The 14972-nt window shown below is 41.0% G+C and overlaps 1 protein-coding gene across 1 annotated transcript; it reads left to right on the top strand.

The window, feature by feature from the left end:
- Window positions 1-43: 43 nt before the first annotated feature.
- gad2 (glutamate decarboxylase 2) lies at window positions 44-14811 on the top strand. The gene is made up of 16 exons (XM_085362073.1): window positions 44-119; window positions 428-490; window positions 639-782; window positions 1439-1672; window positions 2934-3024; window positions 4004-4116; window positions 4792-4907; window positions 5326-5405; window positions 6582-6636; window positions 6809-6925; window positions 8885-8949; window positions 9069-9147; window positions 9237-9386; window positions 10629-10736; window positions 12060-12149; window positions 14638-14811. Exons 1-16 carry the CDS (start codon window positions 44-46, stop codon window positions 14809-14811), a joined length of 1755 nt encoding a protein of 584 aa, XP_085218199.1.
- The last annotated feature ends 161 nt before the right edge of the window (window positions 14812-14972 follow it).

Genomic DNA, 14972 nt, shown 5'->3' on the forward strand with positions numbered 1-14972 from the left:
TGTCGGTCTCCGCGCCTCCTGCAGCTCCTAACTACCGGCAACAATGGCATCACACGGGTTCTGGTCTCTTGGCGGAGATAATGCCGGGGCCAATACCGGGAGTCAGAGCCCGAGTACGCGTGAGTGGCTTTTTGTCTTCAAACCACATCCTGATGGACCGGGCGCAGTAATTCCTGAGCGTTGTCTCAAGCCAGTGCCCTGCATTCACCGAACCACCAGACAGGCCTTATAATAGGCAACAATCCTGCTTTCTTTTTTTTTCTTTTTGCTTCTTTCTTTCTTCTTTTTCTCCACATGAGACATTTTTCGTGTATCTAAAGAGCTGTTTTATTCCAAGTTGCATGGCGCCTTTTGTGTTTCCCTAAACTTGGACTGAAGCTGAAGCCAGCACATCCCTTATCTGATTTATCCCACTTCTCTCTTTCAGCCAGGGCTTGGTGCCAAGCAGCGGCCCAGAAATTATCCGGAGGAATTGGATCGAAATTATGTGGTATGTTGGGGAAGGAGCGGGGGTGGGGGTGGAGACGGAGGGGAAGCTATTTTTAGGCAAACGTGCCAGCTATTTCCATCATAACTGTCTGGCCCTAGAGTAATAAAAATATATATATTTCGATGCTATTTTTTGTGGGTTTCCAAAGCGCTGCTAAATGTCGGGGAGGTGGAGAAAGCCGCCGAGCCGGGCGCCAAGCAGCCGCCAGAGACGGCTGCAGGAACCTGCGGCTGCAACAAATCCTGCAACTGCACCAAAGCTGCTGTGGGCTTCTCCGACCTCTATTCAACAGGTACGAAAGTGCACTGTGAAGCTGGATTAATTTTAAGATTTATTTTCTTCCCCGAGTCCAGACTTGGCTTTACATTGAGCAGTTTTCACTGTGCGAAGTAGGCTAGAAAATAGACATTGTTTATATACAATATTTGTATATAATCATCTTAACTATAAAAGGAAATAATCTCAAAATGCTTCTCAAATATTTGCATCTGATCGCACAAACTCCTGAGAAATGTTTGGCTGAAGTTATCCGCTTTAATCTCAATTTATAAAATAACACATTGTGTATTGGATGAATAGTTTTGTCCATCATTTTCATTTTTTCACCACATTCTGAAAGAGGAGTTATGTTGGTCTGTTCTCCTCAGAGAGGGGCTATTTCCGAGAGGTCACCTTCACCAGAATCGTGTGTTTTGATGTGTTGAGCGCAAAACACGAGATTTTCGTATAAAGCAGAATCAGTGTTCGGACGTGGAAACAATATGACATATTTATTTGTTTGTATGGAGGAAAAATTCAAAGACAAAAAAATAAATAAAACTTTGACTCGTGTAAATATGAATCTTAATATTGCGTGGGAGCATTTTTTTGCACACATTCCTCCGTCCTCAAATAAAAATCACAAAATGTCTCCACTGTAATCCACCCCCCCCCCCCCCCCTCTCGCAGACCTGTTACCGGCCACGGACGGTGATACCAAAACGATGACCTTCCTGCAGGAAGTTGTGGATATTTTACTGGCCTACATAGTGGAGTCTTTCGACCGGGAAACGAAAGTTATTGATTTTCATTATCCGAACGAGCTGCTTCAGATGAACAACTGGGAGCTGCAGGACGAACCTGCGACTCTGGACGACATCTTGATCAGCTGTCGCGCTACATTGAAATACGCCATCAAAACAGGTAGGCCTGGGTATGATTTTATTGCATGCATGCAAATCAATAAATTCACTTTTTAATATACATATATGTTTATTTTAAAAAAATAGATGCTTCGGAGTGTTGGAAAAAATTTCCCCCCAGGCTGTATCATCACGCGCAGGCCTGAATCCCGGCCTTTCGCTCATCTTTGTGTGAAATCTGCCAAAATTCCAATATTCACGCATATAAATGGCAAATTAAAAACACGTTTACAATAAAATAAAAAGAAAAGCTGTATAAATTACAGAGAGCCACTGTGAAAATTATGTTACACCCTAAAAATTATTTAAAACTCGAGTTACTGCAAAACTAAACTGGAAACACGAAAGCGGTAAGCTTAAAAAACCGACCCGGAAAGAGAGAGGCAAACAAAGAAAACGTCTTTAACGTGTTCCGGGTTTAATAAATAAATAAATAAAATGATAAATGATGCCTATAAAGCATCAACACAGTTGTCCTCCTTTTCCTCCTCCTGACCACCAGACCGATAAATGCAGTGACGCAGTAAATCTGGTTCACCAAGTAGGAGATAATAGGCTAATAACCAGGCTTCATAGGCCAAGTCCATTATTCTCCCCTGAGTGACACACGCAGGGGGGGATTTACAGCAACACCACAGGACAGATTTCAGCCTCCAAAAAAAAGAAAGAGAAAAACTGAAAAAATAGTTTATGGTGGTGATGAATATTTAACAACCTTGAAAACAATTAAAATCACACTGTAATGCAGATATGAGCAAAGATGTGAGGATTTCAATCATTTATTGTAACCATTTATCAGCAATTTTCCTCTGCTACGAGAAAAATGTTTATTATTATTATTTAGGAATTATATGGTGTTGAGAAGGACTTGCACCAGGTTTATAAGTACAGTTATATCTTCCTTCCTTAATTCCTTTGTCTTCTTTCTTTCTTTCTTTCTTTCTTTTTTTTTTTGCTTGATCACCCCCATAAATTACTCTTTATTTTAACGCCCGTGTTTATGACGCACACTGAGATCTAATCACGTGTCAGTGCTGTAACATGGTTTGTGTGTTTACCTTTTACATTACACCAAATGTTCTCATCATTTGGTGTTTTCATTCAGGTGTTTTTTTTTTAGTTGACTCTGCAGCTACAATTCTAACCCGCAATTAAAGCGCTCAGAAGATGACAGCTTCTGCTCGCTAAGGAAAACCTTAAAATTGCAGCCATCTCACACTCCTCCTCTTTGCCTTCTCCATCCTCTGCTCCTTTCCCTTCAGCCCACCCCAGGTACTTCAATCAGCTCTCCACGGGATTAGACATGGTCGGACTTGCAGCCGATTGGCTAACATCCACCGCCAACACCAATATGTAAGTATGTGGCCTGCTTCATCGCGATTTTAAGCGGTGATAACGATAATGACAATGGATCCCATTTCCGGACCATCCGCGAGCAGTCTGCTCTGCGTCTGCATGGCCTGATAGCGCGCCCCCCCACCACCACCACCACCACACACACACACACACACACACACACTCAGTCATGGCAAATGAAAAGGGGTGAAATGAAAGGCAGGCCCCCACCCCTCAGCCCCCTCCTTGCACCCACAAGGCTCCCCCCTCTTCCCCCTCAGCCTTTTATCCCCCCCCCCCCCCCCCCCCCCCCCGCCCCCCCTTCACCTCTGATCTTCCTGGGGATTCAAGAGGAGAAAATTAGCTCTGAAATTAAATTCAGACTAATCTGGAGCTAATTTCACATGTGTGTTTTGGGGGAGATAAACTCTTTTGGCAACTGTGAGGAAATGAAAAGTAAACCTGCTGTTTACAGTGGAGGGAGGTTCAAATGAATACAGCCAATATCTTAATGCAAAAATATATTTAGAAATATATATATAGAAATATTAGGGAGCACACAACAGAGATGCAAGTTTTAAATAGGAGCAGGATGATGAAAATGTGGGAGTTCAAAATATTAAAGGAGTGCATTTTGTCAGTAAAATTTTGGGTGTTTGGCTTGAAAAAATATTTTCATGTGCATTTAAGTGTTTCTATATAAATGGAAAACACTTGAGAATGCATCAGAGCTGTTAAAATGTGTGCACACGATTGACAGTAATTCTGCACTTCTTCAAAAGTGAAGCCAGAAACCTCCAGACAACCTCAGAATCTGAGCATTTTTTAAATGAACCTCTGCACAGGCCAACGACAACCCTCCTTTCCTGAAACGTCCAAACTTCAGATTTTTAAAAAATAATGTCAGTTTAATGGCAGCTTTTTATTTGTTGATGAGTCACGATGGCACCGTGTTCATGTAACGAGCGCCATGTGATGCGTCTTGTGTAACGTGCAGGTTCACCTATGAGGTAGCTCCTGTCTTTGTGCTGCTGGAGTACGTCACTCTGAAGAAGATGAGGGAGATCATTGGCTGGCCGGATGGGCGAGGAGATGGCATTTTTTCTCCTGGTATGTTTGCATGGCAGGTGACGCAGAGTGCTCTGACACCCCTCTGTTTGACTGGAGATGGAACTGGCTGTATGTGTGTGTGTGTGTGTGTGTGTGTGTGTGTGTGTGTGTGTGTGTGTGTGTGTGTGTGTGTGTGTGTGTGTGCGGGTGTGTGCTGTAACGTGTCAATTTGCATTTTGATGATATAAATGGAACGTGTTTCAAAGCCAATTAGCATAAAATAATTTTCAGTTTAAGCCCCCTCACCCTCACCCACCCCAATCTTTAATTTCTCCCATGCACTTCATAATGAGAGGCAATCATCGGAGAATTTACTGACAAAGCCTGTGATTGGCTGTGACATTGTGGACAGCGAGATGCAATTTTGGATGCTTTGTCATTTCTTGATATGCTCTTGATGAACAAAAGTTTGTTTTACATGAACATGGACATCTTGAAACAATGTAGCAGCCTACTTTTTTTTTTTATCAGTAGTTTATTGGCTTACACATTTACCTAACAAGCAAAAGATTTGTGGTTCAATCCAAGGAGAAGACAGATTCCTTTGGGGTTGTGTCAGTAAACATGCAGAGCTATCTACTGTGGCAGCTCCTTGAGAATAAGGGAGCAATCGTTTAGAAACCCTGCATCACTCCCTGGAGACACGTCCCTAACTCAATCCTGTCTGTCCTCCAGGTGGTGCTATTTCTAACATGTACGCCATGCTGCTGGCCCGCTTCAAGATGTTCCCTGAGGTGAAAGAGAAGGGAATGTCATCCGTTCCCAGACTGGTGGCCTTCACATCCGAACATGTAGGCATCCGTGTTTAAAATCCGATTCCTCACGGCATCGTCAGTGTATGTCTGCTTGGCTCAAACGGTGAACACTGAACACTATTTGGACATTTCTTTAAGTCAAATGTCAAAAAATGTATCTTTCAGCTGCTAGAATAACACAAAAAAGATCTCATGGTAACTGTGGCTGTGCTTGATGTGTGACTACGTGTCACTTTAACTCCACCGCTGCTGATAAAAAGCTGACATTATGCACGTCGCATGCAGAAGGACACGAGGTGACTGGTGTGCATGTCACCTTCATCTTTAAAGGACAGCTGAAAGATGCTGTGAGGAAAAAAGCAATGAAATTACAAACAAATCTGTCATAAGACGTACATATTTACGGATCCGGTCACTCATTATCTTTTTTTCCCCCCTTGTCTTCAACTCTTAGAGCCATTTTTCAATCAAAAAAGGTGCAGCAGCTCTCGGCATTGGGACCGAAAGCGTGATCTGCATCAAAGCAGATCAAAGGTAAAACTGGCTTCAGTCGTGCATCATACTTCAGTTAAACCATGAGGCATATTCATTGTTTTTGATGTTAAAAACACTCGATATAGAAACAGTTATTATTGTATTATTGTGGAGAAACACTACAGCCTTCTAATCTTCACAAACTTGTTTTACCCAAACCAATAAGGCCTAAAGACCTGATAATGTTCACAAGTAACAGTAAAGATGTGTCTCTCCTGTTCAGCTTAGGATTCAAATTTATATTTCATCTTGTGACCCTTTAAAAGAAATCCAAACCCTAGACTGGAAAACACTCAATGATGTGTAACTACAATACTTAACAATGACTCATGACTATTTGTAACCTTATAATATGATATGAAATCCTTTATATATTACTGCTTATAGTTGTACTTAAAGGGACAGTTCCTCCCAAAATTACATTTATATTGTTTTCTCCCTCTCATCTGTGTTTCACTTTATCCATCTTATCTGTTTTGTGCTCAGTTTTGGAGAGATGTCTACCTCTTGAATCTGATGGAACTCTCCTCGAGGCGTTAAGAGCATCAAACAGAGTATCAGCATTGTCTCTTTCAAGTAATCGTGAATAGGTCAACCGAATAACCTACAAAACTGTTTCCGTTGCTCACATTCCCCAACCAACGGAAGCAGTAGCTAACATTAAACATTAAAGTCAAGAGAGGTGACATTAATGTTTACAGCGTGCCTGGAAGAAAATGGATGAGCGGGTGGACTTTGGCTTGTATAGTCGCAGTGTGAGCATTATGGGCTCTGGGGGTCCAAGTCCATCCATAAAGGTCACTGTGCCCCCTAAGCTGAATTCTACTGGCATTTAGAACTAAAAGTAAAATTAAGCAATAAAATTTGGCAATAAAAAAGTTTAATACCTCAAATGTTGTAGTAACAATCACGCCAGTGTTAATTATTAGGTTAAATACCAGAGTAAGTCAAGTCTTATGCCTCCCTGTCAAAGTTAGTTGCCCATCCACTCCATGTGCTCTGGTGCCGACGCTGTCCTGTCCCTTTAAGTAGAATTTCAAATGCAATACTTGCACTTATATTTTCTGTATTTCTGTTCCTGTGTTGCCTTTTGTTTTTAAGGTAGAGGCCTTCTTTGCCCACTGACAGTATGACAAACAACTTTAAAGCCAACTAAAGCTTGTTTTCCCTTTGCAGCGGTAAATTGATCCCAGCTGACCTTGAGAGGCGAATACTGGAGGCAAAACAGAAGGTAAGATGATGTACATTTATTACCCTGCTATAAATAGACAGATATGACTTCATACAGTTTTGATTTTATGGGGTGCGCTCGACTGAAACTGCAGAGATGATGAGGGAAATTTGGGAACATATTGTAACAACATAACGGCCTCATATGCAGTATTTTGGTTGCTCTTGTGCAGGGTTTTGTACCTTTCTTCGTAAGTGCGACTGCTGGGACAACAGTGTACGGAGCTTTTGACCCCCTCATTGCCATTTCTGACATTTGCAAAAAGTACAACATCTGGATGCACGTGGATGTGAGTAAAGCTTCCTGATTCATTTAAAGTGTCATATTGACCTTTCACATGTGGGATTTTTGGAGTGTTTGTGCACAAGAGGGATTTTAATGGAGGCATACACAGAAGCAAAGAGCTCACCTCTGAGTTTGACAAATCTATTATGTCTGTCTCGCCTCTAACTGCTTGCGGTTGACCCAGATAGAGAGCGCGCCATTTCCTATCTAACACTGGAGATTAGAAAAACTGGAACAGAGGCTGTAAATCATCTCCTCCCCTGACTTTACCATCATGGGCCGTCTCACTGAAGGAACTCTATCTCTTAATGAAAGTGATTTAGTCCTGACAGGGGGACACCTCTATTAAGAGCAATAAATGGCCTTGTCTGTCATCCCTCAACTAGCTGAGATGGGTAAAAAAAAGCACGCACGCACGCACGCACGCACGCACACACACACACACACACACACACACACACACACACACACACACACACACACACACACACACACACACATTGTGATTGTTAATCATTTTCATTGGTTTATCTGCTAAATTTTCTAGCTACAGCTCCCAGAAAGACATATACTCACTTATTAATGCACTTTATCTGGTACACCTTTGGCCCCCTTTTTGCCCTCAGGTCTGCCTTAATTCTTCCAAACATAGATTTAGCGAGGTGCTGGACACGCTCCTCAGGGGTGTTGGTCCCTTTTGACATCACACCATTGCACAGTTGCTGCAGATTTGTTGTCTCGACATCCATGCTGCTAATTTCCCATTTCACTCCATCCCAGAGGTCCCTATTAGATTGAGATCTGGTGACAAAAAGTCAAAGTTGTGCATTCAGAGATGCTCTGCTTCATACTTTGGTTATAACGAATAATTATTAGAGTTACTCTTGCCTTCGTATCTGCAGTGTGGCCATTCCGTTAAGACCTCTGACACCGGATATTTTTGCTTTTTCCGGCCATTCTCTTTAAACCTTAGAAATGGTTGTGTAAGAAAATCCTGATAAAACAGCAGTTTCTGAATTACTGAGTCTGACTCCAACAACCATCCCACATCAGTTAAATCACCTTTCTTCCCCATTTTGATGCTCAGTTTGAGCTTCAGCAGGTCGTCTTGACCATGTCAGTGTCCATGACCACATCACTCAGATGTTGCCATGTGATTGGCTGATTAGATATATTCATTAGGAAGCACTTGAACAGATGCAGTGTATATATTCATAGACAAAACAGTGATATTAAAGTGTACTAATACTACTACTGTGTGTGTGTGTGTGTGTGTGTGTGTGTGTGTGTGTGTGTGTGTGTGTGTGTGTGTGTGTGTGTGTGTGTGTGTGTGTGTGTGTGTGTGTGTGTGTGTGTGTGTGTGTCACAAAAATAGTCCCTGTTGTGTTTTTAAAGCTTAAATATTAAATGAGGTTTGGCTAGTTGGCAGAACTTCTACAGAAATCAAAGGCTTTAGTGCTGGAGTGTTAAACATGTGGCCAGGGGGCCAAAATTGGCCCACCCAGGTGTCTAATCAGGCATTGTAGATGGCTTTGCAAAATAGGAAAAATGCAGAGGAGCTTGGCATACATGTTGGAGTATTTACTGTGTGAGTGGATGAAGTCAGTAGTACACAAACCATTAAATGACAGGAAATCGGATAGAAATTTTTTTTACAGTAAAAAAAAAACATTTTGTATTAATTAAAACAGCAATTCTTTTTTTTAAACTTATGGCACAAAGTTCGGGTAATGAGCTGCCAGTATGATGTCTGTCATTTTGTGCTCAGACTTAATTTTTGAAAGTTTAACCACAAGGAGCAGTGCTGAGGTTTTTTTATTTACTACAGCAGTACTTCTTTGTATTGTGGAAAGACTGAGACAGTTCATTTTTCTTAAGACGCGTCAGGATTTCACTATCAGTTTTATACATGGATGGTTTATTAAATGTGGATGCTAATGTCTTTCATCTCTTCGTGTTTCAGGGAGCATGGGGAGGAAGTCTGCTCATGTCCAGGAGACACAGGTGGAAGCTGGACGGAGTTGAGAGGCAAGTAACTGTTTTATGCGGTTTGGCCCCAAATGGGCAAATATTACAAGCTAATGAGCATTTGATATAACGTTGAATGATGGTTGGTTCTTTTTGTTTTGTTTTGTTTTAAACTGCAGGGCCAATTCAGTCACATGGAATCCACACAAAATGATGTCCGTCCCTCTGCAGTGTTCTGCCCTGCTGGTCAGAGAGGAGGTAGGCCTCAAATTCTCAGCCCCATGCTGCGTGTTCCTGCTTTTGTTTATTGAGGTGATTCTGTAAATGCTCTGGCTCTCACTTCACAGGGTCTTATGCAGAACTGCAACCAGATGCACGCCTGCTACCTATTCCAGCAGGACAAACACTACGATCTTTCTTACGACACCGGAGACAAGGCGCTGCAGTGTGGACGTCATGTGGACATCTTCAAGCTGTGGCTCATGTGGAGAGCTAAGGTAATATAAATATAAATATAAATATAAATATAAATATAAATATAAAGATAAAGTTTGATGATTGTAAGCAGCTATTAATAGGGTATAAATAATAATAATATGCTAGAACACTATAATCAATGAAGATTGGTGTACCGTCTGCAAAAATGTATATATTTGGCAGCATGGGTCTGTTCTGGGACCTCCTTGGCCTTCTGCATCGTTACATGGAAAGCTAGAGGCAGGGAGAGCAGCAGCAAGACCTCACCTTTGATTGATAAAGTGATGGCATGCTGCTACAGAGCAGAAATAAATAACAACAGCCATACTGTTAAGTCAGACACAGCTAGAAAAGGAAGAGCTGTGGATCCAGATGTGTTGCAAAGCAGCTTGCAGATTTAAGGATGTTAAACTGTCTTAAAAAGTGCATCTTGTGCAAGATTTGTCAGACTAATGGTTAGAAGAGTATCAGATGAACCATCAGCTGATGCTGGCTGTCATTAAGCTAATCCAGCTGTTGTCAGACTGTTGCAAATGCTTTCTCTCTTTTCAGTTAATTAAGCTGCTTCCACTTGTTTCACTTTTCATCTTCGTTTTGGCTCTGCTATATTATATTAATGCATTTTTAAAAAAAATTTCTTATGCATAGATTATATATGAAAGCTTCTCAAAATTTCAGTCATTCACCCTTCTAAGAAAATGTGTCAAAACTCAGAGAAAAACTTTGTGAGTTATTAAGTCAAAACTAAAAATAAAAACCTGAAATTTTGAATTATGGACGTCAAATAAATTAAATGACGGAAACTGAGTTTAATTTCGGAGAAGAGGACAAACTCTGAGATCCTACAGCAACTTCTAAATGTCTTTTATTTGTTTGTTGTCATTTTAAAATTGCTTTTATACTTTAATCTATATACTAATATATATTAATTCAGTATTTATTTATTGTTTGAAAGTGTCTTGTGTCGTGGATATGTGACATCAGGTGGGGGGAAAGCACCACTTTTAAGTTTTATGGACCAAATAAGATGCCACACAGGCCCCATTTCCAGGGACCAGATGACCAGATTTAAATCACATGGTCAAATATTCAACCTATCCTTGTTGGTCACTCATTGGCTAAAATGCATTTGGCTGCATATGTAACACGTTTTAGATTGACCCTGATGAAGCCCAAAGCCAAATGTTCTCTATACTATATAATAAATTTATATACTGCTGTGGAGTTTGAGCAATTACAGATAAACATCTTTTCTTTGACAGGGCACCATTGGGTTCGAGGCTCAGATTGACAAGTGTCTGGAGCTGTCCGAGTACCTCTACAACAAGATTAAAGACAGGGAAGGATACGAGATGGTCTTTGATGGCAAAGTATGTTCACATTCATCTTTCACTCTCTCTAAAGGATAATTCATCTGCAGTCACACAATCATGGAAAAGTAGCTGACATTAGCCCATGTCGCTCCTTTTTCCTCAGTGTCATTATTGCTGACTTGATTTCCATGCAGAGTGTTCTGGCTTTGAGTTGGATGAATGCCATTTTTACCTCCAGATGCCAGTGTAATGTGCTGCTATTATGTTTAATGAATAGCATAACGGCCCATAATTGCTCATATGCATATGAATAGCGTGGTGTCTGAAATATCCTGCACTAAACTGAAGTACAACACAAACATATGTGGGTATGAAGAAAACTCTCTTATGAAAGGGGTGCTTGGACACATGGGGTAATTTATTATGAAAGCTCTTTAATGTTTCAAGCCTTATTGTTTTCCTGCTGAGCCCCAAAAAGGCTATGAGCATCATAACCCAGAGGGGGATGAGAAAAAGCCAAGTCCTCTGGGCAATGGCCCAGGTGCTCACTTGTCTGTGCCTTCCATTGAGCCATTACATCAATCTGATGTTGAATATACTACAGCCAAACCAGCCCAGCTGTATAAATGAGGCTGGTGTGCATGGTTAGTCAGCTGTTGGTAATGAATGCCCTTCCGCTCTTATGCAGACAGGCAGGCGGGGAGTTCTTGCAGGGATTCGGGTGCCAGAAAATAGCACTGTGAGGAGCTTTCAGACATCTAGTGACAGAAGGCACGCTACCTGTCCGATGCTGTGAACTCATATTGGATTGTTGCTCTGGGATGCAAATCAGCATTTTCATTCAAAATCAGTTTGGCTTAGGATACAAGCATTTTAATGTCATAAGATTTCTGCAGGATTTTAGGCATGAATAGCTTTGAATTCTACAAAACGGCTGTATACCATGTTTAAACTGCGTGTATAAAGGTGTAGGTATATGTAATACGCACACAGACTGTATATAAAAGATGGACATAGCCGCCTCATCCATGTTGAATCCTTAATTTTCAGAATTGGTTAGTGCTAAATTATATCACCTCTGCTGTCTGGCCCTGCCTACTATATTTTTTTTACTTTGTCATATATAATTAAATTCATAATTCGCCATTACATAAAAAAGTAGAACATATTCTGCACCAGGGTCATTTTGAAGTTTTAAAGATATGCACACCAAGACCTGCTCTAAAATTTAATGGGCTTATGAGTAATCATTACTCTCGTGAACGCCAAGATAAATCAGCATTTTTTTAAATTATTTTTTTTTATACAACTGCACTCAGTCGCTGTTTGTTTTTCCTCAGTTTATTCCTCTGATATCTTGTTGTCTGTGTGTCCCCTCAGCCTCAGCACACCAACGTCTGCTTCTGGTACCTGCCGCCTGGCATCCGCTACATGGAGGACAAAGAGGAGAGAAAGAAACACCTGCACAAGGTGGGTACTCTCAGATAAGGAGTCTCACTGTAGTATCTCCCCAACACAACTTTCACGAGCCCCGTCATTCATATCCAGCTCGACTATCACACATCTTTCTAATTAGGGGCAGCTTATACTCAGGATTAAAATAATACTTTGCCCTGCACATGAGGAGAAATGGCAGCGGTCTTAAACAGGACACAGAGTACGGGTTAAAAAGAAGTGAGGCTTTTCAGCTGGCTAATGTGCTGGCCATTCAGAGGATACCACAGCAGCAGGGGCCTCATAATTGACAATCAGGACAAACAGATGGCGTTCATGTCTGCTATACAAAGACCACTTCTCTCTCTTCTCTCTCTTCCTGTTGACTAGAAATCGTTACCAGCTTCATCATTGCTCTGCAAATGCAGATGTTTCCCTTTGTTTTCTTTGAAAAATTACTTGAAAAAACACCATGGTCATGCTTCACCGAGTAGACAGACTGACTGGACAGCTTTCCACACTCTGACTCTGAGCCTGAGGGGTGATGTAATGCTGCCAGATTAGCACTTTGAGGAAGAGCTGAGAACTGAAGGAGCCCTCATCAGTTTCCACGTGTCTTAATGACATCCTCTAATGGATGAGGAGAATGGGAGGAACTGTTAAAAGATTGATTTGAGGGAAATCAGCACACAGTAAATTATTTTGCAGCAAGCACGCCAACTGCAGTGAGACACCTGCAAGACATTAGGAAAGAAATGACTGATTATGTGATGAGAGCTGTATGGAAACAACTAACTAATCTAGCAGGCAGTAATCTGAAACTGAAGCCAACTTCCTCGAGAAGTTAGCTGAGTGTTAAAGCCTGTTTTGGTAATACCCACAGACTTATTAAAATTCTTGCACGATTATTCTGGGTCATATGAGCCACGGTTAACTTAAGCCCTTAAGCTAAAGCTGCACTCAAACTGTCACTTGAACTTGCTGGATCTCATCTGCATATCCTGAAGTTGGTCACGACGAAACCTTTTTATACAAATCCTCTAACCAACCAAGCCCTAAAAATGATATTCCAGAGACACAGACGCAGAGGAGTTTTCTCTCAGTGAGCCGTCTAACAGGCCGAGCGTCGGTCAAAACGAGCACTGAGAGTTTCAGACATGAAATTGAATCTGTCGCCGCTCATCACTGCAAAGAATCTACACCAGCATCGTGACTCTGCTGAGTACAAAATAAATGAGCATCACCCCTGGCTTCACTCTTAGAGATAACCTCTCAGCATGGCAGGAGCAGCAGTCATGGGGCTGTGCACCCAGCTGCTGTTACATTTAGCTGTCAGATCGATGGGGGGTAAATGACCTACATGGTCTGTAGGTCTGATGAACCTGGGAAGAACTTTGACTTGTATAAACAAACAAGCACCCATTTAGATCCGATTACACAGAAAGAGAAGTAGTCAGGCAATACTCTCCCAAACTGTTCCTGCAATTTGAGTTAGACGACTGTTAACAACCATGTAAAATGTAAAAACACGAACTAAATGCTAATAAAATGGGATATGTGATATGTGAAAAAAAGTAGTTCTGCAATCAAATCATTTAAAGTACTGAGAATAAAATATTATTTTCCTACATTTTTATTTGAGAAATTTAAAAATGCAAGTAAACAGTGATTTTATTAAATGCTGACACAAAATTTATGAGAAAATGTCAAGATCCTACAGTCGTGCAGGGTTTGCTGAATTCTTGTTCTTTAATAGTTTTGTGTTTCTTTTTTTTTAGTTTTGTTTAGGTTTTGTTTTGCTCTTGAGCACTTTTAGCCTTTAGGTGTCATTATATTTGAGTTCTGTTTACTGTATGCATTATTGCAGCTTTATTTGCCTCGTTGGTATTTCCCTTCATCTCCTCATCTCGTTCCATCTCTTCTGTTAAGTTCACTCGAGTTCTGTTTGTCCTTATTTGAATATATTTCCTGTTTTTGTTTTGTGGTTGTTTGTCTCCTGTGTTTTGCATTTAGTTTTATTTCCCCTTCAGCCTCGTTAGAAAATTAATAAACTGCTGTAGTAATCTGCACAAAAAGAGTATGAGTTGACGTAGATAGAAGAAGGACACAAAATGACCATAAACAAACTCAAAACAAACACAAAGTCAGGATATAGTCTGAGGATATCCTGTCTCACATTTAACACTAAATAGAGGACAGTCCACTTCAGGCCCGCTCTATTTATTGAAAATACTGTGTGCTGGTCTGGGTGTTTCTTGCTTAGAGCACGCAGGAGGTAAGACACGTAATGCTGTGAATTCACAGGATGCTTACCTGCTTACCTATTCTTTGTTAACATGCTTAACTTTGCAAAGCATCTAGCTGTATAGCTCACCATGTTTGTGAGGTACGGTTGGGAGACTTTTTCATTTGCGCCCAATGGCCCATTTTGTCTCTGCCCTGACCTTCTGTGTATCTTTCACATATTTTATTCTCTCTTCCTGAAGGAACAGCAATTCATGCTGTATTTGTTGCATGTTGTCAGGTGGCTCCCGTCATAAAAGCCAGAATGATGGAGTACGGGACAACTATGGTGAGCTACCAGCCACAAGGGGACAAGGTCAACTTCTTTCGCATGGTGATCTCAAATCCTGCTGCTACCTTTGAGGACATCGACTTTCTTATTGAGGAGATTGAACGACTTGGCCAGGATCTATAAGACACATCTCTCCAAATCCTCTTGTACTTTTCCCCTTGACGGATGAATTGTTTGTTGTGAATGTACTGGTAAACTTATTTTCTTTTCTCTCAATCTTTCCTCCAAAGTCTCATATTTAAGAGTATATTTGAGACAAAAGATCTGCAGATATATCCATATAT

This window comes from Diplotaxodon limnothrissa, linkage group LG9 (genome assembly GCF_057381915.1).
Source record: "Diplotaxodon limnothrissa isolate DT_005_m linkage group LG9, D_limnothrissa_male_GT1.1, whole genome shotgun sequence".
NCBI lineage: Eukaryota > Metazoa > Chordata > Actinopteri > Cichliformes > Cichlidae > Diplotaxodon > Diplotaxodon limnothrissa.

What these genes read in the sequence shown, in the direction of transcription:
- gad2 (XM_085362073.1), top strand. Translation starts at nt 44, where the DNA reads ATGGCATCACACGGGTTCTGGTCTCTTGGCGGAGATAATGCCGGGGCC. An exon ending in GAGTCAGAGCCCGAGTACGC is followed by an intron (nt 120 to 427) that starts GTGAGTGGCTTT and finishes TCTCTCTTTCAG; the next exon opens with CCAGGGCTTGGTGCCAAGCA. An exon ending in GAAATACGCCATCAAAACAG is followed by an intron (nt 1,673 to 2,933) that starts GTAGGCCTGGGT and finishes CTTTCCCTTCAG; the next exon opens with CCCACCCCAGGTACTTCAAT.